The 27,258-nt window shown below is 40.5% G+C and overlaps 2 protein-coding genes across 2 annotated transcripts in view; both read left to right on the top strand.

The window, feature by feature from the left end:
- The window catches only part of LOC108147604 (dopamine D2-like receptor), a 28,290-nt gene extending 15,621 nt beyond the window's left edge, over window positions 1-12,669 (top strand). Inside the window, exons 4-11 of the mRNA XM_017274243.2 lie at window positions 5,755-5,864; window positions 5,938-6,190; window positions 8,005-8,303; window positions 10,163-10,218; window positions 10,270-10,462; window positions 11,429-11,563; window positions 11,760-11,860; window positions 11,971-12,669. Of these exons, the coding sequence (XP_017129732.1) occupies window positions 5,755-5,864; window positions 5,938-6,190; window positions 8,005-8,303; window positions 10,163-10,218; window positions 10,270-10,462; window positions 11,429-11,563; window positions 11,760-11,860; window positions 11,971-12,182 (1,359 nt within the window). The 3' untranslated portion in view covers window positions 12,183-12,669. The remainder of the gene's footprint in view (window positions 1-5,754; window positions 5,865-5,937; window positions 6,191-8,004; window positions 8,304-10,162; window positions 10,219-10,269; window positions 10,463-11,428; window positions 11,564-11,759; window positions 11,861-11,970) is intronic.
- A 6,427-nt stretch (window positions 12,670-19,096) lies between these two features.
- LOC108147637 (alpha-tubulin N-acetyltransferase 2) lies at window positions 19,097-20,054 on the top strand. Its single transcript, XM_017274293.2, has one exon. The coding sequence runs from the start codon at window positions 19,228-19,230 to the stop codon at window positions 19,900-19,902; it is 675 nt and encodes a 224-aa protein (XP_017129782.1). The 5' UTR covers window positions 19,097-19,227; the 3' UTR covers window positions 19,903-20,054.
- Window positions 20,055-27,258: the final 7,204 nt, after the last annotated feature.

Here is a 27,258-nt window from a genome sequence, read left to right as displayed (position 1 = left end):
AAAATGCTTTTAATGGCTGGCACGCGTTCCCCCAACGAAACCGACCCTCATCCTTTGAAGCAGCGTAGGAGCCCTCCAGCTGGAAGTCCGCTTCGCAGGCGGAGAGGGCAAGTCAAGTGCTCCTAATTGACTTGCCAATGGCAAAGGACACCGCCTAATCGGGCCACCACTTGTCGAGCCCACCGAAATATCCTCCAAATCTGTCGAAAGCCCGATATTTCTGTGTCCCAAAATCTCCCTCATCTACCACTTTTCAACGCAGAGTTGGAGGCACTTTTCGCCATGAAAAGTTTATATATAGGCATTTTCAGGAAAAAGTAAACCAAGCCCCAAAAACTAAACGTTGATGTTTACTGGAAAAAGAACGTGCAACAAGGCCATCCAGATTTGCAGACTTTTGTGTTATTCTAAAGTTTTGCCAATAACTGTTTTTGTCTCGCTCAAACTCATGTATTTTTCTTGATTCTAAGGATAAACTGGATAGATTTTGCTTATTTTTTCGTAGCTATCCAAAGCTGAATTTAGAAAAAAAAGCATTTCTTTGCACTTATTTGTAATGTTCTTAGAATGTCGCGTTCGAAGCGCTGGAATTGCCCATATATTCTTAATCAAAATCATGTCTTTTTCTAAACAAACTAGTATTTCCCAGTCTTGCCTTTCCTTTTCACGCACTAAAATTAAGTTAACTTCTTTTAATGGTTCTAAGGCAGGAAACTCTGTAAATAAGCAAAAAAAAATAAGAGGCAAATCTACAATATGCTAAGATATATATAAAATATAATATTTACACATAACATATTCCGGTTCAGCTTGAAAGTTTACTGTGAAAATTCATATTTTTGCCTTTGGGGGTAGCAATTAGGCATTTCTGGGAGGTCTTCCTATTATAAGCAAAGCCGTAGAAATATAAAAATGTTGCTTATATATTTAGAAGAGAAATAAAAAGAATATATTTATAGACTTGCCGCAGCGCTTTTAGTCGCAACGGCTCAACGACACTTTCATGTTGTCCCTGGCTACCTGACCACCTGACTACCCGACTACCTGACTACGTGTCGCCCACGTATTAGGAGTTGCGCTCCGGGAAGTTTTTGCCACTCTGCTGCCGCTGATCCAATGAACAATTTCGGGGGCCACTTTCAATTCACTAACAATTTAAGTGACGCCCGGGGCCGTGAAACTTTTAATAGCCAAAACGAGGGACGCGGAGGGAGTGGGCTGGATGAACATGAACCGTAGGACCTGCAACGTGGGACACGTGCTACAGGGCCCGGGGTCTTTAATGGGTCCCGGGCTCTGGGTCCCAAAGTCCTGAGTTCCGAGTCCTGAGTCCTGAGACCTGCGAAGATGCAGAGCACACACGCACATCGTGCTGGGTAACGGTGGGGGTGGAGGCAAGGTCAAGGCTCCTGCGACTGCTACAAAGTAATTCGTTTCCGCTTCCGCTTCATTACTCGCGCCGCCTCGTCTCGCACTCCCAAAAGCACTCAGAGAAAAAAAGGCGGTGGTTGTGGCGACGAAGGCGGCAGGGCAAATAAAACACAGCGGAGCAGAGCGAAATAAAATGAATCGACGCTGGTAAATAAAATGCGCAATTGACAGGCATAAAGGAAATGGCGGCGCCACACACACACGCACACACACACACACACCAACACACACACAGCTAGCTGCAAGGACACCAAGGATACTGACGCACTCGCTCTTCACCTGCCAGCTGCCAGCTGCCAACTGCCAAATGCTTATAAGCAAATATAAACAGGCAAATATCCACAGCGAATCTCGAGGGCGGCTATCTGGAGGAGGGAGGGGAGGGGCGTGGCTGGCGTAATGGCTGCTAATTAACGCGTCCTTTGCCGTCGACTTGTTGAGTGCACCGGACTCTTTGGCAGCCACTCCGTCCGACTGCAGAGCTTATCCGTTTCCTAAGCCCTTCACTTTCAGCAATCTGACCAGTGCTCCTTTTAATTAAAAACCGCTTTTGTCGGCGGTACACGACCTTCTGCTTCTAGTATCACAAAAAAATAATTGGCCACTGTGTTCTGTATTTTCCTGGCGACTTCAAGGGCCTCTACCATTGATCCAACTCGGTTAAGTTTTTGGTAGCTATCAAGTTTAAACTTTAGCTCTAAGCCAAATAAAAATGATCTATTTTAGTTTTAGATTTCAAATTAATTGCAGCACAGAACACACAAAATTCAATAAGCTAATATGAACCAAATTAAAATTACCTATTTTGTAGTAAAAATTATGCTTTCCAAACTATTTCATGCACAAGCAGTTGCCTACATAAGTTTTTAATTTGTAATTATTATTAGACAATTTAAATACTTTCCTTGGAAGGTCATGTGTAATTTAAGAAGTTTTACAAATGCAAAGTTTTTGGTTTGCCATTACGTGCCGCATGTCAACCCATTTTAACTCTTTTCGGAATTTACCTGGTAAGGGGAAAGACTTATATAGAAAGTATTTCAGAAAACTTTGCACTTTGTCATAATGTGGTGTGTGATTGACCCCATAGCTGTACCATATTCTCTTAGGTACGTCCCTTTTATTCAAAAAGGATTCTCATGTAAAGTTTATGACCTGTTTTGCGTCTTCTTGTAAGTGTTAACTCCTGGAGGTTTTAACTCGAAATGGCGCTGTTGCTTAAGTTGCGCTTATTTATTAGTTTACAAGCTACAGTTTTTACTTTTTTGGTAAGGCGTCATGAAATGTTACATTTTGGCTAAGTTACATTCTCACATCGGTTTTGTTTGTACAGCAGTCTGATGAACTTTTTATTTAATTCAGAGCGTGGAAGCGATTCCCAGTCGATTTTAAGTCAGCTTTTGACCAAGCCTTTCAACCAAATCAACACCCACAAGTCTCCTCATGTGCGAGTGTGTGTGTTACCCTGATTTGTACAAATAGTAACTATACTTTCCTTAATAAGGGGTCTCCCAATGAAAATGAGGATAAGCCAAAAAGTGTATAGTCGTACACTCGGATAAATTGTACTCAAACTTAGTAATTGGAGTAAAAAATAAACGTGTACTCTTTATTTTTGGACTTTTAATACTTTAGAATGTAACCAATATATTAAAAATTAACCTTTAATTGAATAGATTTTTAAAGAATAATTTAAAACGGATAAATAGCCTGGGACAATCCGATAATATTAATAATCATCTGTTTAATCCATTTTTTTAATTTGTAATCATTACTTTTTACATTAAACAAATTGATCTGTCTTAAAAAAAGGTTAAATAACGTTACATAATTAAGGTATTTTGTTGATTTAAAGGTGCAAACTAAAGTTTTGTCGGGTGTACGTGGCCACACTCACAAATCGATGCAGTGTGTGTGTGTATGTGGGTATCCTTTGCCTTCTCTCCGTATCAGCGTGCAAACTATAAAAACCAGAAGCTCAATTATCAAAATTCTATGTGTGTTTGTTGGTTTGCTTGCTTGCTTGCTTGCTTGTTTGTTTGTTTGTTTGTTTGCCCGCCTTTGTCGGCGCGAGCTCGCCGTGCGTATGTGGGTGAGTGTCCCTGTCTCCTCTTCCTTTCCCTTTGCCTCTCCCCTTTCTCGTTTCCATTGTCCTGGTCCATTTGTGTGGATGCGAGTGAGACAGGGAGAGTATCTGAAAGCTTTTCCCTTTGGATTGCTGTGTGTGCGCTCGCCTTTGACTGTGCAAATAGATAAATTTATTTATTTTATGCCCTGCTGCAGGAACCGCACACAAACAACAGGCGGCAGAGACGGCGATAGCATAGAAATTTCTATTTCTTTCTGTTTCTGCTCTAAAATAAACCAGAAGCCAGAAAAGAAAAGAAAATAAAATAAAAGAAAAGAAAATAAAATAAAAGAAAAGTAAAGGACGAAGGTGCGGAGGCGGAGGCGGAGGACGGCCAGCTGCCGGCAGACAACTGACTTTAAATGCCTTTATGCTCGCAAAATACATAAATTGAACATTTTCGAGCAGCCAGAGAGACACTTTCGCTGAATTGGAAATCGCTTCCACAATGCCCGAACGGAATAGACTTTGGGCGGGGCCCGGGGGCGGGGAAATGGAAAATGGGCTTGGAAAAATATTAAAAAATTCAATGAAGCCAGCAGCTGAAGGAACATCGAAGAAGGAATCAAAAGAAACCAATTCCAAGCAAACTTTCTAAGATTAAGTCATAAATAATTCGACAAATGTAACATTTGGTTAGAAAAGCACCCATTTAGTATCGATATTAAATGGACATATCTTCTATGCTGTGCGTGAACTGATGAGCGAAGACAGACAAGTCACATTTCGCGAGTACTCTTGAGTATTACGATTACAACTGGAGTGTGCAGCTGGACAAGCTTAAATACTTAGCAGCTGCCAAGGTTACATGCCCTAAAATAAAGAAAAATCAAAACTTCGATTCGAAAATTGGGTCAAACGAATGGAAGAGTGTATTAAATTTCATGGGAAATACTTTTATCAACTAAAACACTATTTATATTGTTGGGACAGATATTGTATATAAAAAGGATCCAGACATGGGGATAAACAAAAACATTAGGCAAACATGGCAGGAGCAGAGTCTGTATGCTTATGTGTGTGTACACTTAGGGTCAATACCTAAGAATACATTATAAATTATAGTTTAGCTGCCGGCGAGCAGGACATGGGCACACGCCTCGTATACGCAATGTGCCAGACAATGGACTCCAGCAGGAAGCCAAAAAATAGCAGTAAAAAATGTCATAGCTCCGAAAGTTTGGTGTGTGTGGTATGTGTGTGGGTGTGTGTATGTGTGTGTGTGTGTGTGATGGCAAAGGATGAGCATTCGTGCGTGTGTCTTTATATCCAAAAGTTTTTGCCACTTTCTTTAGTCAAGCTCAACTTTTGTTATGCTCGCTTAGCTCCTCGAATAGAGACTCCTTCTGAATCGGCGACTGCACGACTGCTTTAGTACATTTCTATGCTGCTTTCACTTGACTTTCACTCTCGTGTGGCTGCGTGTGTACAAATATTTTACACTCCTTGCAGGGGATGAGCCGCAGTTCAAGTTTCAGTTTGTTTGTCTAATTTAGGACCAAACCGAATGGAGAAGAGAAACAAGAAAATCAATGGCTTGAGCCCGAATGCAAGATATTCGATACCCTGTCTTTTATTTATAAATATGGCTAGTAGGGTTTATCCAATGGTATGTATGCGTATCTTTTCATATAAAGCTGGGTTTGTTTCGCCTTAACAAAGTTTATCGATGGATATCTTTTGAGGATTAAAGAAGAATTAGATTGGATTTGGCTGTAGTTTGGTTTGCCGGTCTCATACTTCTGCACAAATACATCATACCCTGTCACTGGGCACAGGGAGTGCACACGTGCAGCCATGTCAGGTTCGTTTCAGCCCGCACCCAAGTCCAAACACATCCAGCCAACTGAACCACTCGGCCTTTCTTATGTGCTTTGTGTGCTACAAATTGTTTGGCCTGGGAAATTCCTGACGTTTTTGTTAAGGCTTTTATGGAGTCTGCCTGGGGCTGCCGGCGACGTCCATAAAGAGATAGAGTCTAAAACTAATTTGTGGCAGCAGGCCGGCAAATGGGAAAATATTGTTATTAATATTCGACAAAGGAAGGGCATTCCGATGGAGCTCTCCCACAGTCGATTAAGTGCCGAACAAATGAAGCGTGCTCTCCCTTCGGTTTTACCCATTTCCCATTTCCCATTACCGATTTACCCATACCGATTTACCCATTTTCCATTTTCCACCAATTCCATTCGCAGGTAAATGGAGTCTGGGCCCTGCCTGATGTCGTTTGTGATTTTTATATAGCCATGGATGTGATATGCTCTACTTCATCGATATTCAACTTAGTTGCCATCTCCATAGACAGGTGAGTTTTCTGCGCCCCATCGCGCATCCGGTGGCACCAACTATGTATGTACTTACATCATTCATTACCGCAGATACATCGCTGTGACACAGCCAATAAAGTACGCCAAGCACAAAAATAGCCGCCGCGTTTGCCTTACGATACTGCTGGTGTGGGCCATTTCGGCTGCCATCGGCTCGCCGATTGTTCTGGGCCTCAACAACACGCCCAACCGCGAGCCGGATGTGTGCGCCTTCTACAACGCCGACTTCATACTCTACTCCTCGCTGAGCAGCTTCTACATACCCTGCATCATCATGGTGTTTCTCTACTGGAACATTTTCAAGGTGAGTGGCGCACGAGGCAATAGTGCGTAAAAATAAAAAAAATCGGTAAAATTTTACAAATATAACAAATATATATCTCTTGAGTACAAAATTGTATATTTAATATTTAAATTAAATAATAAATCATAATGTTATATACAATGCATGCTTATATATTTTCGACTTCAGATAGTTCCTTTTTGATTTAAAATCATTTTGTTTAAGTTAAATATACTCAAATTCAAATTAAATTTTCAGATATTAAAAGCCATTCCCAAAAAAAACAAAAATTGTAATATTTTCATATATAAAAAACTAAAAAATTTTAAAATGAAGAAAAAATATTTGGATTTACTACGTTTATTTTACGTGTTTAATCATTGCCAAGACTTCCTTTACAAATCGCGAACTTAGGTTCATCTGCTGGCATCGTTTATTAAAAGGAGGCGATATAAATGACTTATTTAAAGCCTTTATGTCCAGTAAGATAACACTGAGCAACTGCAATTGTAATTTCCGATTTTGAAAGTACTCAGTATTAAGGCATTTGTACATAGATGGAATCAAAATATGCAGATTTGAGGTAAAATCGCTTTATGTTCATGTCATCAGCATTGATTTAAGTATGTCTAAACTGAAAGCCAAAAAACTTTTTGAAAAAGTTTTCCTAAAACATTCAAAATGTCGTGAACTATATCGTGTTTTGATCAAATTTTTGAGATTTTAAGGCCCTTACTGTTTTTTTTCTCCCTTATTTATGTACAATCGTGTGGTTAAAATAGAACACAATATTACTCTCACCTTTAGATTACTATAAATTCGAAAAACCAAAACATTTTATTTAAGTTTTAGGCCAAGTGCTATGGGTTCAAGGATTTCGTACAAATTACTCACCCCGACACGTAATGCCAATTTAAATACATTTTTTCATCAAAGGCGACAGAACGTATGAGTGCTAAACTTTTAATCGAAACAGTTTTCCGAAAATTCCTTCTGGTGTGTCTCACATGCAGCAAAGCGCCTACCACAAGCGGGTTAGAGTAGGATGCTAACATTTTCATACACATTTGGACCACCCTGGTGTACATACTAACTAAAAATGTTGAAGAAATGAAGTGTACTTTGAGTTTGCCCAAGCAATATAAGTTTATGAATCAAACTTGGCTATATATCTGTGTATCGTAATAGTTTGCATTTGCAGTTTCATTTTCTGTGTTCCACTTTGTTATATTTTCATCTCGAGAAAAACATGAACAGGCATTGTACATGTCAATGCAAACTTTGAAAAGTTACAAGAAACTTATATATTTTTTTTCGCTTTTCGTCATGCGTTTGCTATCTAGAATCAATTTACATCTCCCCAAGAGACAATTTATTTGCTAAATCTGAAACACAACAAACACAAAAAGGTACTAAATTACCTTATTAGTAATGAAATATGTCAACCAAGCTAGAAAAACCTATACTTTGTCTTTCTGCGGCTTTCCAAATAGCTGGGGTTTTCTCTGGCATCACTCGGGTCGCAATAAAAATCAGATTTCCCCGCGCCGAGTGGAATCAATTTTCCCTGCTGCCCGCGGCACAGTTCCCACTTTGCAATCCGGTCGGGGCTTGTGTTCGTGCACATTAGCTGCTGGCTGGGGGCAAATATCCGGAGGATGCAAGCGCAGCAGGCCACTGCTTAATCCGCTCCTTCCATCCTGAGCCCTGTGTTCTGTACTATGTGTTCTGTGTTCTGTAATCTGTATCTTGTGTGCTGCATCCTTTATGCAGTATCCTGTATTCTGTATCCTGTATCCTGTATCTTGTATCCTGTGCTCCGATCCCATCCGTAGGCGCTGAGGAGTCGGGCGCGGAAGCAGCGGGCGGCCAGAAAGCCACACCTCTCGGAACTGACGGGCGGCAGCGTCATCGAGAACATCGCCCAGACCCGTCGGCTGGCGGAGACGGCCCTGGACAGCAGTCGGCACGCCAGCAGGATCCTGCCGGACGAGGCGGCCACCAACACGGCCAGCGGCTCCAACGAGGAGGAGGACGAGAACGCCATCTCGCCGGACATCGACGACTGTCACGTCATCGTGAACGACAAGTCCACCGAGTTCATGCTGGCCACTGTCGTCGAGGAGACGGGCAAGTGAGTAGTCATTCTGGGTCCGGTAGTGGGTCTGTGGTGGGTCTGGGGTGGGTCCGCCCTTCTGGGACCTTCTTTTGGCGGCTGCTGATTGCCTCGGAACATAAACACGTTACGGAGGTACAGACATGCATGTGCATACACAAAAAAACATGCTTAAAACTCTGCCAACCTACACATAAATACAAAACTTAAAGTTTTGTTTTCATAGACAGTATTAAAGTATAAGAGCTGAAATAAAACTAAATAATAACTTTTTAGTTTTATTTCTATACCAAAGTGTCTAAAACTGTAGGCGAAGGCCTTTATGTTTTATATTGTCGTGGTATTAAAATAAAACTCATTTTAATGAGAAATTTTTCATACCCAAGGGCTAAATATTCATGTCACAATAGTTCAGTTTCTATGACAATTTATTTTGGGTGTTCAAAATAAAGGTAATTGCCTTGAAAACAGTGGTACAAATTTTTAAAGGCCACTGAAATATGACAATTGTCAAACAAAATTGTTACTTAACTATTTAAGTCGTGGCAGCTTTTTTGCATATTTTTTTTAGTATGCGTCTTTTGTTATTTTATTATTATTTATTACATTTATTAATATGAAAGTTATTTAATGACACTCACATTTCATAGTTTGAACTTTGAATCGATGCCAAGGAATGATTTTTTTAGAGAAACATTTGTAAACATAAAATTAACATTGAACGAATGTTCAAATAAAAGCAAATATTCGCTGCTAAGGTGGAAGTTGAACTCCTGCCACATAGATTTCTAAACTCTCTAACCACTAAACATAGAGTTTGGACAATTGTCTATTAGAATCTGTAATCTGAATAAAAATAAATTCGTTTTAGACATTTTAGTTGTTATAACTCTACTGACAGGTCCAATCAATATAAAACAGTCCACAGTGCATGAACATGTGGTACCAATTTTTCTATGTTGATTTTACAAATGTTTTTATTTTTCTGTGTGTATGTGCCACTTATAACGCACGTGTGCGGCGCATGAAAATCAGAAACTTTTAGCCAAACTGACTGCAAAACTCCGTCGGTTCGGGCTGGGGCTATCTGCGATGGCCCTGGAAAAGTTCGGAGCTCAGCAGATTCGATGCCGCAACTTGCAGCCTGGCAACCCTGGCACGTTCCTCAAACACGTAATAGATAAGCCTGTTTCTGCTGAGTGGTCGCGAATGCACCTCGAACTGCCTTCCAGACGACCCGTTGCGAGCCGGGGAAAAACTGTCAATCGGCAAAGGCGCCACTCGATTGCCGACATAAAAGAGGCACTTTCCATGGCCGCGCTGCACTTTCAATCAGGGCCTGCCAAAAAGACCCATCTGCAATCATCGACATCCGAATCCCTGCTCGAAGCCGCCATTAAGTGCGAGCGTTAAGCGCAGCCAATTAGCATCATGATGGCCTGCTTAATCCAATAAGGACATGAAATGAAACCATTAATGACAGACTGGATGCACAAAGAGACCGAACCGAACCGAATGGCTATGCGGATGGGTAAGGGTATGATTATGGGTATTGGTATGGGTATTGGTATTGGTATGGGTGGAAGACCGCACATCTTTTCCTCCATAGAAATCACAGCCAGTGGCAGGGAAAAATAATTCTGAATAATTCAATTAATGCGTCACTTTATTAAAACTCAATCTTGCCATTAATTGACGTTGCTTCCCTTCTCTCCGTCTTTTCTGTCCCTCATCAACGCCGGGATCGATTGCTTGATTGATTGATTGCCGTGACTCCTTCAAATGGAAAATGCAAAATGGAAAATGGAAAATGCTAAATGGAAAAATGGAAAAATGGCAATCTGAATACTGAAAACCAACTCCAACCGCACTCGCAGCAGCGTTGTGGCCCAGATCACCACTCAGCCGCAGTTGGTCGTCGCCGATCCGAATGGTAATCATGATTCTGGTTATGCAGCCTCAAACGTTGACGATGTCCTTGCAGGCGTGGCGCCCGCCTCCGCCTCCGCCGCCACATCCGCTGCTCCGCGGAGCAGCGGCTCGCCGCCGGACAGTCCGCTGCCCAGTGGCGCCACCCTCCAGCGGTCCAGCGTCAGCAGCCAGCGACGCACCGCCGCCGACGACTCGCCGAAGCGCGGCGATCCGGCCCTCAGGTCAGTCGGGGTCGATAACTCCAGGTATTTGGCATTCAGCTCTGTGGCCTGCTACCCCGTATAGTTGGCTTAGTAGCTAGGATAGTTAGTAGTCCCGAAATCCCCTTTCCTTTTCCCCGCCCCGCCACTCAAAGTAATCGCCCGCATCTATTTCAGATTTTTAAAGGCCGATTTCTCAAAGTGATATTATGTTTTAACTTTGAGCTCATTTTCTGTTACAGTTTTTCAGACCGAAAAGTTTTTAGTGTTCATTTTCCCCAGTTTATTTAATATGACTAAGTATTAACTTCCTCTCACAGATTACAAACATAACATAACAGAACTGTTTATTTTCAAATATCCAAAGTTTTTATTTGGCAATATAGTTAATATTTTTTTTTCAATTTGACTTAGTGGTTAACTCTCTCTCACAGATTACAAACTTAACATAAACCTTAACCAAACGTTGAGAAATTCGGTTTAGACAAAAACACAACTAGTCAAAACGGTGGAAATTTTACATTTAATTGCTTGACTATTTGCAGTTTTTATTTAACCCACAATAATATTTACCAAGCGGAACTAAAATGGTTAGCATTCCCTTAAATGTACATCGAAAAAATGATTGTCCGAGATGCCAAGGAAATCGCTTTTAACAATTTTACTATTGTAATGCAAGGTTCGATTTAAATCGAATTTAGGTAAAAGAGATTTCTGTGCCACCCCGATTAAGGCGATTATTTACTTATTATTCAATAGCATTTTCATAAAATCGATTGGTCCCCTTCGGCCCCGGCACTTGTTTAGCTTGAACCCTAGCACCTATTCTTCGCACTTTCCATGCCGAAACCGCAAATGGCAGTCCGGCAGTCCGGCAATCCGGCAATCCGGCAATCCGGCAATCCGGCAATCCGGCAATCTGGAAATCCGAAAATAGTGTTTTAATAGCGTAGTTTACCGCCCCAAGATTGCGTTTTCATTCCGATTCCGGCCCCGCTCTTCCGTTTACAGCGTCGCCATGAAGCCATTGTCCTTTGTCCGTTACGGGGTGCAGGAGGCCATGACTTTGGCACGCAACGACTCAACGCTATCGACTACATCGAAAACGTCCTCGCGCAAGGATAAGAAGAACTCGCAGGCGTCAAGGTGAGTAACGGCGTCCGTCGCCTCTAATTACGGTTATTAGTTTGGCTTTTCTGCTGGCCAGGTAATGAGATCTCCCCCTCCCTCTCCCTTTCACCACATACACACACATAAACTTTCACCTTTCACCCCCTCTCTCTCACTCTCTCTTTCCGGAAAATGCAATACACCATGGCCTTTTACAATGGCGTGTCCGTAGATTCACGATATACAAGGTGCACAAGGCCTCGAAAAAGAAACGCGAAAAATCGTCGGCCAAAAAGGAACGCAAGGCCACCAAGACACTGGCCATTGTTTTGGGTAAGTTTAATAGCAGGGCCTGCCCTGAATTTGCATGCATACCCGTCTACTTAACTACTTGTCTCAACCTCAACCTCAACCATAACCACAAACGCAACCTCGACAAACAGGTGTCTTCCTGTTCTGCTGGCTGCCGTTCTTCAGCTGCAACATCATGGACGCCATGTGCGCCAAGTTCAAGAAAGACTGCCGACCGGGGCTCACGGCCTACATGATGACCACCTGGCTGGGCTACATCAACAGCTTCGTGAACCCGGTGATCTACACGATATTCAATCCCGAGTTTCGCAAGGCCTTCAAGAAGATCATGCACATGGGGTGATTGAAAACGCCGAGCAGATCAACAGCAACAGTAACAGCAGCAATCATGCGAACAGCAATAGCAAATGGATGGATTGGAATGGAATTGAGGGATTGGATGGGCAAAGTGTGCCAAATGCAAGCCATCGATGCACAAAAGGTCTCAATTGGCATTCGACATTGGGCTTAGCCTTAAGCTTAAGCTTAAGTTTCGTTTCGTTTCGTTCGTTGGGCTCTCCATTAGCGTTAAGGTTTAGCTACTTATGTAAATAGATCTGTATATACCTCTACTCGGATAGGCCTATATTTGGAGTGGAGCGCATTACGAGCTGTAGGCTAGGTACAATTTTTAACAATTACTTTAAGCGAAACCCAAACTAGCGATGTAGTCAACACACGACACACGACACACGACCCACACAGCAAACACAAGCGATTAGCATTCCCGAGTAGTCGTAAGATTCGCTTTAACAGGATAACGTAGTGTTTTTTTTAGGGCTGCCCCCCCAACCCCCCCCCCCCAGAACCTTTCACATATCACGGGCAGCCAGCTATCCCCACCCCACCACAGCACACAGATCCCCTCCGACTCCTCCGATTCCCAGCATATGATTAAGAGGTAAGAGTGTAAAAGAAATTCATATCCTTAGGCGGGCCGACTTGCAACTGACCGATTGGGCTGGTTGCTCACTGCCGATGTTACATGTTACATGTTCTCGGTGCATAGAGTTAGTTAGTTATCAATATGCTATAAGGTAGCAAGCGGGGTCTCGAGGTCAGCGGCTTCCCCCACAGACACACCACAGTCGAATGGTCCACGTTGGTTGATCTCCGGTGAAGTACTATGCGACTTGCACACACACACACACACACACACACACACACACACACACACGAGCAGACTCCATAAATCAAATGAGCCCCACAAATGAACACAATATCGAGGGGCGCTGACCCCGATGCCATCCCCGCTTACAGGGCACTCTTTCAGTTGGACTCTGAGTTCGTGTAAGTATTATATAGGAGCATTTAAAACATTTAAAGGTCGTACCTAGGCTAGTCACCTAAAACTAGAGAGTATGTGTATGTTCATTAACCAGATGTATCAGATAGTACCACGGGGGTTAGCAGTATGGGGATGGGTATGATGATGGGGTTGGGGATGGGGATGGGGACTGGGACAGGGAAAGGGATTACCTGGATGCATAGCACCATCCTCCAGGAGAATCAGGGTATCTGGAGCAGAGGCTACCACGTTGCTAGAAGCAATAGCAGAGCTACCTACCATAGCAGATGTACTCATTGGTGTAAGCGTACGTGTATAGTGAAATATCAAAACAGAGTTTTGAAACACGGACCAAAGCATTCCACCTGCCGCGCAGGATAGTTGGACTGCGATTTCCCCGACTTCCGCAGGCGGGGAGTGAAGGCGTTTGGTCCCTGCTTTCAACAGCCGTCCTCTTAACTGTTTCTATGTGACAAATAATTGATAGGTAATTACTCCTATGTGTGTAGTAGTTTGTAAAACGATTCCATTTATAATACGCCCTAAACTCGGACTTAGTGTACTTAGGCGTAAACGGTGCCCAGCTCACATTTCCATTGGAACCCCGTAGGAAACTCGAGGTCAAGGTCGAGGCCAAGCTCAACTGTTTTTATACTTTCCTAAAAACTCCAATGCATATACGCGAGTATTTCGGTGTGCATGTGTTTGAGTGAGTGTGTGGATGTGTGGGTGAGTGATTTTTTTTCGGCTAGACTAGAGATTTAGACGGTAAGACTAGGCTAAGACTACGGAAACAGTTCAACTTTCAGATCAGTGCGAAATGCTCCTAAGTTAAGTTCTTCCAAAGAAAACGCTTATTAATTATAGCTAATTGGTAAATTTGCAACTTGAACTAACTATTGATACGTACACCTCACACACACACACACACACACACATACACGATTACTGTTGATTTATCGAAATTGTAGCCTGAGTTTCCAAGTCGTTGAATTGTTGTCTGTTATAGTTAATTTGTGAATGATATAGCATACTCTTAAGGACACTCCGTGGCGAGGTCTCTCTACCGAAAAAGCATATATACGAGTTTGTAAAATAACTGAATTGGACATGGAAACGGAAAAACTGAAATGAATATGAAAATGAAAACTATTTCAATGAAATGGGAAAATTTGTTTTTTTTTTCTAGAAAATTATGAGAGTTATTTACTAAATGAACCGTAGGGTAAACTCTAAGAAAAGCAAACTATTTCAAAAATAATTATCATAGCTTACGGAAATAATAATAGCGAATAACAACAATAAATTAATGATACCAAAAAGGATGCGGAGCGGCATAGACTGCGTCAGCATAAGAATACATCAAATAAATAAAGCAAAACTGAAAATATTTCAAGGCAAAACCCATCGCAAACTTTTTATTTCGATGGGAGAAAGTTTTTGTTCGGGGGTTGTTGGTAAGTTCACATATGCCCTTTCACTTTCACTTTCCCCTTCTCCTTTCCCTTCTCTTTCTCTTTCCAGCTCTTCGCTCACCCACACATGCGTACACCAACATTTTATCGCACTTATATGAGCAGATAATAAAATTCCAATACGCATGAAAAGAAATAAAAATACTTGCACAAGACAAACAAGTGGAACAATGGGGAGACCAATGGCTGGAACCAGTTCCGGTGGTTGCGGCTAGTAAAATCCATTCGAGAAGGAGCTCACGGCCGTCGCCACCTCTCAGGAAACCGAAAACCCAACTAAGAGCGTCTAAATAGATGAACTCGCAGCGCCGGGAATGCGAATGGAGTCTGGGGGAGGGAGGGAGGTTATGGAAGTCGCAGGACTCGAACACTCGTCATACTCTAATGGGTACTTAGTCAGTTAATCCCGTTGTCGGAGGACGCGAAGACACAGACCTACATAATGTGGGAAATAAATGCGAATGGGAACGAACTGAAGTCCGCCTGTCTGCTGTCGGTTTCCTGATACGCCATGACCTCTTACACGGCAAAAAAAACTGCTAAGCATATAAAGAGATAGATCAAAATATCTCTGTTGCCCCCAAATTAAACAAGTAAAATTTGAATGGTCAATAAGTATAACTAGTCATAAGATTAAAAGTACCGGGTATAAAGAGATAGATCAAAATGTTGTTGCTGCCTCAAAATAAAGCAAATAAATATTTGTATTATGGTCAATAAGTATAAGCTAATCAAAAGCTTGGAAACATTGCTGACCATTAATATACATATATTCTTGATGGGAATGCTGTCTGGATAAATCTTTTCCACCAGACTAGCCATAGAAATAATCTTTAAAATAATTGAAAATAAAACAAAATAAAATAAATAATTTTTTTATGTTTTTAAACATATATGCATACAAATAAAAAAAGGTAGTAAAAATGATTCGAGAAACTTACTTTGTGTATTTATTTCGGCTGATTTCCAGTTTTCAACAAGTTTTGTTAAGAATGTAGATGAAATTATACGAGAATAACACATATCGATCTATGATTAGCCTTACAATATGAAACATAACAATTAACTTTACATTGAAGAAAGTCCTTTAGATCATATATGAAAGATCCGAAAAAATATATATAAATGGTAAGAAAATGGGCAAAACTTGTTTGATTTAATTCATGGGAGTAATAATGGTTAAACGATTTAAGAAATACAATTTTAATTTTAATAAAACCAATGGATATAGCACCCATTGGAACAATCGACAAAATGGAATGGAAAATCGACATAGCTTTATAGTTATTATTCATAAATTTTAGGGATTTGTTAACTTGGGTATTCGATGCCAACTAAGCAAGCTCCTACTTTGTTATTGCAACATTACCTCGCTCCTTAAAAACTTGTCTGTCATATGGAACCGATAACTATCACAAATTTCTTTCAATGGCACCCCGGCCGAATGCCAATTTGGTTTTCGCACAAGTCCTGTGTCCGCAGAGACGTCATTGTCTATGAGCTGTGTCTTGGCCTGACCATAAATACAAATGTAAAAAGGGCAACCAGAGCCGACCCCTGACCTCCGCAGAAGCTCTTTGGAATTCCTGTCCGATGTGGTATGAGTATATGTGTGGGTGTGTGTGTGGGTGGTGTATTGTGGGGAAAGTTGTTTTCATTCGATTGTGTATCTTAGGCTCTTCGACTGCTGGGGCGAGAGTTGTGTGCTCTATGTCCATAACTAATTCGAACTAAATGATGTAGTAAAGTGTTGAGGGAACACGGATACTCGGATACTTGGATACTTGGATACTCGTACACAGAGGAATGGACACCAGCCAGCGGACAATCGGAGGGTGCGTATGAAATGTTTTGCGTCTGGGGGCGATATCTTATCGTTACACACACTGGGTGGCGATAATTGACAGACCATTAACGTTTGGATTGCAAAAGCCAAAGTAAAACTGCACGGATACACGAGACACGAGAGATACTCGTTTAAATGGCCAGGTCCTGTCGTTAAGGCCATATGCCTTGTCTGTTGTACTTGCCAATGAGCAACAGCAGGAATGCAAGTGGAGTGATCGAAACTCAGGACATGGGCTACCCTTTTGAAACGGAGTTAAGGAGCAGCTGCTCCGTTGCCAGAACCACGATAAAGACCCGACCCAGCCAATCAGTTAACTTGGGGTATTTTCCCCCTGGCCTCTCTCGCCAACAAGCCAAGCCCACTACGGCCTAACATCCGACCCGGAATGGAATTCTGGCAAGCGGAAACTCTGGGGGGCAGGGTGAAAATCGGCAAATATGCACACGACCAGAAATAGTTTAAATACAAGGCCGAATATTAAAATGTGGATGGGCCATTCCGGGACCTCGGGCGATGGGGTTAGTGCAATCAAGCATGCCTCCTCAGTGGATTACGGTCCCGTCCTGACCTGCCGCCGCTCCAACTTCACGGTCAATGACTTTTCGGCCTTCTGGCCAGCGGAAGATGAAAGGCGGCTCGAATGCAAAGGTTGACCAGCTATGAAGATGAATAAATTCACTGCTTTACATTTTTAATCGGCATACTAGTTGTCCTTCGTTATGTTTACTATTCACAATATTTATTTATACATATTTTGTATGATATATGAACTATAGATGTACCTTTAAGACAGTAAAAGTTTAATTAATTTGTTTGATTTAATTTAATTTTTAACAAAGCAATTTCTTTGTCTTATTTTTTAGAAAAGGGTTCGCAATTAAAGAAATTTCCATTTAGGGCTTGGCTTCTGCTTCAGTCACTTAAAGCCCTTTAAAATAAGGATTTGCCAGAGTACCGCAGTCGTCGAGTCATTGTCTGTGTCCTACTCTGTTGGAATTGCCAATACAAATCTACTTTCATTTTAGCGATTATCGTCCTGCTTGGCTGCCGCCAAGATCGATTCAATGGCTTGCCCTGGAAAAGTTCTTGTATTCTCAATTAACTTTTCGGCTCGGCCCTCTTGCCTTTCTGCTCAATTGAGTTAAAATACTGAACAAATGTTCAAATACTGTTCAAATACTATCTTACACATTGCTGGTGATCCATTGCTTTGCCGAGAGGCTTGAGGATAGTCCATTTGGAGTATAAGATGGGATTGTTGAGCACGTTAAGCAGTTCAAAGTGGTTTAAGGGGTCCACTTTAACCTAGTATCTGCACAAAAATAAATGATTACTATACTATTTGCAAAAATTTAATGTTATTTCTGGCTTAATTTTTACCGCCAATTAAAAAACTATTTAGCTTCAACAGCGAATACTTTTTTTATTTAAAACATTCACTAAATGTTGATTTTAAGTCTACAAATATTTCTCTCAAAAAGGCAGTTTTAGGTATCCCAATGTTAAAGTTTTAAGTTAAACTATGAAAAGTGTCAAATAACAGCTTCCTAAAGAGCTTAATTCAAAAATAATAATCAAATAACAATAGCTTAATACAAAAAACTAAGATAAGAAATAATTGAAGATCAATTTGTATTATTAGTTACTATTTTTCTGTGCACTTTAACATTTTAAAGGTACTTGTATTATTTTCATGGCAATTACTTATAGGTTAAGAGAGCTTTAACCAGTATATATTCATTTATTTTATTAAGAGAGCTTTAACCAGTATATATTAATTTATTTTATTCATTTATTGAAAGTTATTAGCCTTTTAGCAGCAATTAAAAAATCGTATAATTGAAGCGCTATATTAATTCTACATATTTGTACATCATTTCATAATCAATTTATAAATAAATACTTTACATTATGTTTTTTGAATATTTAATATATTTTTTATTTTGAAAAAAGAATCTTAATATATATTTAAAGTTACTTATTTAGTGAAAAACTATGGGTTATTTTATTTGCTTTGATTTTCATAAATTACGTTTTTTATTTATTTTATATATATAAATATAAAAATTTTAAAAAAATTTTCAATTGACTATTTTGTGTGTATAGATTTTAATATTTGAAAATGTTCTTTTAGTTTAAGCCATTTTTAACTTCAATAAATTGTTATTGAGTCTTATAATTTCCACAATAAATGAAATAATTTAATATGCAAGTTATCCAAACAATAACATCCGACACATATCCAATATTTATCAACCAAACTCTTTGTCGGACTCTCTTAAATAATGATTATGTCTTTGTCCTTCAACTTGTTCTTCAACTTAAATATAAAGAATTGATGATGATTACAAAGTAATAATTTAAAATGAAGTGTCTCGATGTAGTAGGTTTAACACCAACACAAAACAATTACAATTTAATTATATTAAATCAACAAATAACATCAAAATTATTTTGCAATTTATTTAATATATTGATTTAATGGTTAATTTAAATATTACATACAAAATTTTGAGTTCAGATATTTATTGGTACTAATCCAATCTTTGGTATCAGTGTTCAAATGTTTTTTTTCTGTGGCTGGGCAATTCCAGTCAGGCCGATTTACGTCAAGGCAGTCAAATCAAATCGAAAGGGAAATTATTTGTGGCTGTGTGCCTTTTGGAAGCTTTAAAGTTCCTAGCACATTTACCGTCGCTATAGCCAACCCAACGAAGGACTAGGACAGAGTCGAATAATGGAGTTCGCCTTCGACATCCAGAACCTCTTTCCACAGACGATCATCAGCGTGCAGGCTCACAACCTGCAGGTCGTGGCGCCGCAACAGTTCCACCGCGGCATCCAGTCGCAACAGCGGGCGATGCCACCCAGCTGCCGGCTGAGCCAGATCCTGGACTTAATGGGCGAGCGGTCGGCTGTGGCCCAGAAATTGGACCACCCGGTGACCTCCGCCAAGAAGCTGATGGACACCGACCATGTGGTCTACCTAAAAGCAGACACGGACGGCGAGTCGGGACGCTGGGTGGTCTCCGGCCTGCTGAAGGTCGGCACCAAGGACCTCTACCTTTTCGACAAGGAGGGCTGCTGCCGCCGCGCGGACCGCACGCCGGCCATCCTCGACTTCTATGTGACCGAGTCACGCCAGCGCCGTGGCGTGGGTAAGCAGCTCTTCCAGCGGATGCTCGACGACCAGGGCTGGACTGCCTGCAAGTGCTCCGTGGACCGGCCCTCCGACAATATGCTCGCCTTCCTAAGCAAGCACTATGGCCTGGTGCGCACCATTCCGCAGGGCAACCACTTTGTGATCTACGAGGGCTTCTTCGACGACGACAAGGCCGCCAAGGATGCCAAGGATGCCAAGGATGCCAAGGATGCCAAGGACCCCAGTGCCTGTCTCAGCCGCGGTCATTAGGAAACATACAACTTGGACCGCCCTCGCCGAACTTTTAAGTCTGGGTTTGCCTCCCCCACAAAAACACAACATTTTGGCATGATTTTATAAATTGTTAATAACTTTGTGCTAATAACTTTGGGTATAAATATACAATACAAAGTTTAAAAATATTTTGAATAGGACACAGCTGGAGAAAATTGTCTAAGATTACAGAATTTAATTCTTTTAATAATAAGAAATTGATAAACAATATTTTTTAAAGAGCACGTAATTTATTGTTTTTTTTTAAATGTCAGAAACCCCGAAAGCACCAAAAAAAATAGGTTTTATATCAAATTCCTGGGAAGTAATAGTCACATGTAGGAATGTCATACATCGTTTATTTTATCATAATATTTTCAATCGAATGGAATTCAAAGCTTGCAGTGTTTCGCTTTTGCAAATTTTTGAAAAAAATCTTTATGTACCCTCATAAAAAATTCCAGAATTTGACAAAAGCAAAATTTTTCCCATAGGAACAATCGGAAAAATAAATAAAATAAAATTATAACTTTGGTGTTTTTTTAATTTTTTTTTAGTTCTTCGAGAAATAATAATGGTTAAATATTTCAAAATTACGTTTTAAATTTCATCAAAATCGGACGACTATAGCATATAGCTCCCATAGGAACAATCGTATAGCCGCCATAGGAACTATCGAATAATTAAGCTCCAAATCATTATAGCTTCAATGTTTTTATACATACACGCAAGTAAATCATAATTTTAACGTTCTCAAGAGTATTTCGTTTTTGAAATAGCTGCAAGGGTATATGAACTTCGGCTTGCCGAATTTTGCTTCCTTTCTTGTTTTATATGGCCATCCAACAAACAGCCCACAAATGCTACAACTTTTCAAGAGCATTTCCTCATTTTCAAATTTTTGAAGTGCGCTCGGTGTGAGACTGATTGGCAAACGACCAGCAGTTGGACTAAAATCAAATAAATGGCCTGCCATTGAATGGCCAGCACTCACCCACAAATAATTTGCCTGTATTTGCATAGTTTAATTTTCATTTAACTTTTATTTGCCGTCACGTCGCCAAAAATAGCCAAAACAGGCCAAAAATGTGGAATGGTTGTCGCTGATTCCCGCTGTCGATGGTGTTTCATTTTCGCCGGCTGTAGGTTGTTTGCCTTCGTTGGGCAGTTTGGTTGTTGGGATGTTTGGATGTTTGGATGTTTCGATGTTGTTGATTCGTTTGCATTGCCATAATATTTAATGGGCAGTCAAAAGTTGATGGGGCCCGGACCTGGACTAGGAAGGCTTTGGCCGACGCTGGTTGCCGGCAGTCATTAGGTCGCATCATTTGAACAAAGTGTCCGCGCATGCAGGGCAAACAAATTTAAAGAGCGAAAGTCCAGGGGATTCCTTAGCTTTAAAAGTCACCGAACAAGGGGTGAGGAAATGATGTCGAAGAAACAATAGCGGGCACGAAAAACCAAGTGGAATTCAGTTTAACCAGAGCACACACAACCACGAGGTACACGGATACACACACTAATGCGCTGCCGCACAACAAACCAAACACACTGGGGCAGATATTAAAATTGAACATTTCTGTCACGTGTCAAATGCCATTTATGCGCTCCGTGATCGCACGCGGCTCGTCGCCAGGGACCCACCCAGAAATAGGGGCGAAAAGGGGGCGTGACAAAGTCGAGGGACAGATCTGTCTCTGGGTTTTTAGGACCCAAAACTAGCCATTTTAGACACATTTAAATTCAGCTACACTCGGATAAGTAATCGTTCTGCGACTGTACATTTGATACAACACATCACACACCAATTTGGGACTCAAATGAAAAATAATATTATTATATGCACGACAAATTTGTTAATAAAAATGTTTTAATATGACATTTTTCTGTATAAACCAAAAATATTTTGTTTGGTTTTGTACTAAGCAGATATAAAAAATTAAATTGCATTGTTAAAGATATACTATGGCTTAAACTTTATGACAAAGCTTTAAAGTAATTTATTGAATCCCATTAAAGTCGGATAAATAAAATTATAAATAAAAGCATACAATCATAATAATACTCATATAATAATATATTTTATAACAACAAATCATGGCCTTTAAATTTAGTTTAAGTGGGATCACTCTTACCAATATGGTAAATTTTAAATTTATAATTAGAAAGTAATTTAATTCCAGGTAGTAATAGTTAAGAGAGTTTATCTTCCGTATCAAAAATTTTAATTATTATGTGTCAAGCTTAAGATCTTTTAATCGATCCAAATAACTATTTAATATTCATCTGGAAACCGTATTCCCATCGACTTCAATGTACAAGACAAATAAACAAAATAATATATATTAGATCCTTTGAGATAACCGAAATAAAAATATGAAAGTAAGGCAAATAGTAGTAGCACAAATGTACAAATAGAAAAATAGCAAATTGAGACTATGGAAGCTAAGTCCAATCAATGAGCCCATACTGTTATGGGAGGCACTGTAACTGAAAAGGTTACTGCATTTCCCAAACATCTGTTCGACCGAAACTCGTGTGATTGTCAATCCTTTTGCCCTTTCAAAAACCCGTGCGCCTGACTCTTGTTTTGTCGAGCATGTTGCTGACGTATTCGATGTTAGATTATAATATTTACACCTATTATTAGCAGACTGAAAGGGGATATTGAATTGAGTGAAGAGTACGCACAATTATTATAATATTGTACAAGGCTTATATCAAAAACAACAAAAATTAGAGCCACTATTAGGACTTACGCAGGTGCAACCTTCCTACAAAATCTGATACTCTATAACTGGTCATTGAATAGTGGATATCTGATAGTCGGGGCACTTAACTATACATTTCTGTGTTCGTGATTGTACCTGATGTTTGTGTTAGTACGACGAGTGGGTGTGCGAGGCTTTATCGCCGGTTTCGAGTACGTTTCGATGGCCGCCCACGCAGAGTTTTATTTTAAAGTGATTTCCCTCTTTTATTCCAAAAATTTCTAAAATAACCCCAAAAGTGTCAGCTCAAGTGTGTTTTCCAACGAGTGTGTGGGACAGTTTTATTAGCATATATCGATTGCACTTACGTGTGCGATGCCGGCAGAGGCCATTGTGCAAACTAAGTAACTGCAAAACAGCAATGGGTTCCTCGAATGCTGTTGTTTCTCTTTGCTTACTTTATTGATTTTAATTAATTTATGGCTTATGCAGAGACTTGTACACAAACATATGCGTATGTACGTATATACCCACACGTATGTAAGTTAAAGGGAATTGAGAGAAATAATAAACGTGATTTTAAATTTGATTTTAATTTCTGGATTTAATTCGATTTGTTTATATTGATTTATTTCAGCATATTTATTTAACACACTTTCTCCTGTCGCTTTCTCCTTTAGTTGACTTTCAATATGATGCCAAATTTTGGAATTTTTTGGTGAACAGCACTGCGTATGAGCAATATTGCATATGCGAAAAATTGAGTTATTTTCTTGTGATTGAAATTTCTGCTGATATTGTTTGGTGTTACACTCTGCGTAAGGGCAGTGTCACATATGCAATGTATGCCAGAAAAACAAGTCATTTAGGAATAGTGTCAATTGGTGCACAACACGTCGTATGCGCAATGTAGGCAGTATTATAAGTGAATACTGGCAAGGGAAATCCAGTCTCATTTCTCTGGATAGAGAAAGAGCAATACAAAAGGGTTTTAAATTACTTTCCCAGTCGTAGCAATGCAACTGAATGCCTGCATCAGCCCTGTTTCCTCCAAATCTCTGTTTACTGGCCTTTGGTCCTTGGAGTCTCATACTATTTATTCCCTTGTTCTTCAACATACAACTAATTTCCTTAAGACACTTCTCAAACCAAGCCAAAAGCGGAAATCATTGCCAAATGCCGGGCCACGTGTTACTGAGTGACAAACGCCGTCCCACCATCCAACCATCCCACACATAAGCCAGTGTAACAGAGACCACGTTTAAAAATAGCCAAGTAAAACGGAGGGATGTATGAATATTAAATTGCGATAAATATCGAGAATGGCAAGTGAAGTGCGAGGGTGGCCAGAAATATCCTAAGAATAAATATTGTTAAGTGTGTACGAACCGGAAAGTATAAAAAGAACTTCAACGGCAAACTCCATGCTAAAGTTGTAGGGTTTTCAGTGGGAATAGTGACATCTAAATTCTCTTTTCTCGCTGTAAAGAAATGTGTTTATAAGTTATTACACAAATATTTTGTCCCCGTACATTAAGAACATTTAAAACAATGTTACTATTGGTATATTTTGGTATAAAGGCGTTGTTACTTGTTTCCCTGTGCAACTTCACTGATCATCGTACTTGACATCATCGGAAAGAAAAGTCCGAGTATTATCCGAGGGCATCCGTGCTGCACTTCAGGAGTGTGAGCCATGTAAATCACTTAAAGGTTTTTCTCTGTCGGTTGACTGTGGAAAGGAAGTAGTGGGGGAAGTGCCTCTAGAAAGCTGATAATGCAAAAAAGCTTTGAAAATCATTTGTTACACTGCCCGTATGGATGACTGTAAAGTGCCTCTGAACGCACTCACTCCGTCTCTGTCCAACCTCTGCCCCAAAACGCCACCTCTCCACCCTCACCCTCCGCCTCGCCCTTTCGCATCGGCTATGCTGTAACAATAATGTGCACTTATTTTTTATGGCAATCATTTAAGACAAAAATGTAGCAGCGGCAGAACGAAGTAGAAGTAAAATAAAAGCAGCCGAGTCCCTCAAAAGAGCGAACAAGAAGGACCTCTTGCAAAAGTGTGTGTGTGTGTGTGTGTGTGTGTGTGTGTGTGTGTGTGTGTGTGCGCGCGTGGAGTAAGTGTGTGAATGTGTGTGTGTGTGAGTGTGAGTGTGAGTGGAGGAGCAACAAAGTGGCGCCCAAAATGTTTGTCCAAGCCAAAGTTGGCGGAGCAGTTCAATGCGACTCCCAGAACACCAACACCGTCCTTCCGCAGGACCTCTCTTTCCTGCGCGGCAACGATGATGAACGTCAATCAGGGAAATTGCCATTTTCTTAACAATTTCTCACTCGCTCCCCGGTGCGTGGAGCACCGCGTCTGACGTCAGCAAGCCAAAATCGAAAGCCAACTTAGTTCATCCTGGCACAACAAGCATTCCATTGCTGCTGAAAGAACATTGTTCACCAAGGCGAACTTCGCATGATCTTGCAATGCGATCAGAGTTGTAGGCAAGTGCAAAAATCGTTGTAAAAAAACATTGTCTAAAACATTCTTTATTTGGTTCTATTATTTATATTGCCTTACAATTTGTTTTTATTTTTTTTATGCATATTTAAAAAGTAACCTCTCGATCACCTCACTTTCGGTGCTATTCATAACTACGTGGACTGCCATTCACAGCATAGGATTAACTTTCAAAACATGCCCCTAAAAATATGCCTCTCATGTAACAAATATCATGTAACATATAAATGACTTCATTTTTTCGGTCATTTATATGGTAGACTCTTCTTTAGGGCCATGTTTAGACCATTCTTGTTCTTTAAATTACGTGAATGCAGCATTGTGCCGCAACAGCAGATCAAGTAATTAACTGAGCGACTTAAGCCAGTTCCCATTTCCGTTTATCCGTACAGCTTTCCTTATTCCGGGTATTCCTTTATAGCCTGGTCAGCAGCAAAGCAGTATGCATTATCTACTCGTACAACTTTCTCATGTACAAAGTTTAACCAGCCATGAATTTCCGCTGCACATTCTCTTATAATTTTCTTAACGCAAAGTTTTTGCGACAATTACGTACGTGTGGCCAGGTGGGTTACTTGCAAACGTTGCAGGGAGGGAGGTGGGTGGTGGGTAGTGGGTGGTGGGTGGAGTGCCCCCGTACACGTGACGAAGAACTTCTGAAGACGACTCAACGTATAGCTGCAGCCGAACATGTCGCTGTTGTGGCGGCCAAGGTGAGCTACGGATGACAGACAGCTGGGCCAACTTCGCATACTTGTAGTCAGCATTGTCGACGATGCCAAGCCTCGTCCCAAGTACTTAGAAAACTTTACACTATATAAGCTTAACTTTTCACAGCGGCGGCGGCGGGCGAAGAGGCTGTGAAAAGATCAGGCAGCAGGCGGTAATAATTTGACAATAATGACACTGTCTGTGACGGTGTCTGTCCAACAACAACACCATCAACTCGCGCCCTTGTGCCACAAATTATGGCACGCTTTTCAGCGCATTTTGCGTAATTTCACTTGGCCGCGCCAGCTAAAATGCAACTCCATTCAAGACAGCCCGGACTTTAAGTCCTTTGGCTTTTGTTTCTGTTCCTGTACGCCGTGCCGATGCTGTTGCCGCTGCTCCTGGGCACTGCCTCTCACTCAAAGGAAATGAGAAAAATTTTCCTCATTTCCGTTAAATGCCACTACACTTTGACTCCAGCCAGTGTCACTGGGGACTCCTCTGCGGAGCATGTTGAATAGCCGCTGGGCCGAGCCAGTCGGTCCCTTATGAATGATGAATCTTAGGCCCTTGAAAAGCCCAGGATCGACACCGGAAAAACTACTTAATCACAACTTTAAATAGTTATGGATGGTGAAACTTGTTGTCGCCCTCGAAAACATTATAATTTCTGTCAAAGATGTTTTAAATAAATATATTATATTTAACGTTGATCAACCAATTTAATGGTTATAAAAAGTTGTTTATAAATATGTGAAGCTTAATAGGGAATCATGACTGGAAATTTAGATCTCAATTATTGAGCAAGAAAACGCGTTCTCTGTCGGCCTCTTAACCAGAGGTCAGAGGTCGCCATGATGTCTTCTTCAGTCGTCTTCTAGTCGTTAGATGATTTGTGACTCTCTATTAGTGCCTCTTACATCGATCATGAAATTACGATCAAAAACATATGATTTCAGGAGGATTGACCTTTTTAGATTTAAGGATTTAATTAAAGAAATGAATAAAACTTCGGCAATCTGAAAACCTTTGCAGCTAAAGCACAATGGAATGTTCTTTAAAAACAAACTATACATCGATGTTTACACGTACATATATGTATGACCTAAAAAAAAAATGAAATAATGTTGATTTCCCCAAACAATTTGTCAATCGTTTTAATGGCAGCCACATAATTGATTTCACGTCCTTTGATTTATATTACATTTTTTGTTATTTATTTTTAAAACCATAAACAAAATAAATATTCCGTTTCTATAAAAGCCATATGAAATGGTGTCACCGTTGGGCATAATTAACTGGAAAACTTTCGTCCGATAACTATTAATATGAGATACTGGACATGGTTGTATCAACTGGCTTATTGATGCTTGTCAAGAGTATATATGGTGGCTCCACGATGCGTTGCAAACTTTAAGA

This window comes from Drosophila elegans, unplaced genomic scaffold (assembly GCF_018152505.1).
Source record: "Drosophila elegans isolate 14027-0461.03 unplaced genomic scaffold, ASM1815250v1 contig_149, whole genome shotgun sequence".
NCBI classification, from domain to species: Eukaryota; Metazoa; Arthropoda; class Insecta; order Diptera; family Drosophilidae; genus Drosophila; species Drosophila elegans.
This window is presented reverse-complemented; position numbering and strand designations above follow the sequence as displayed.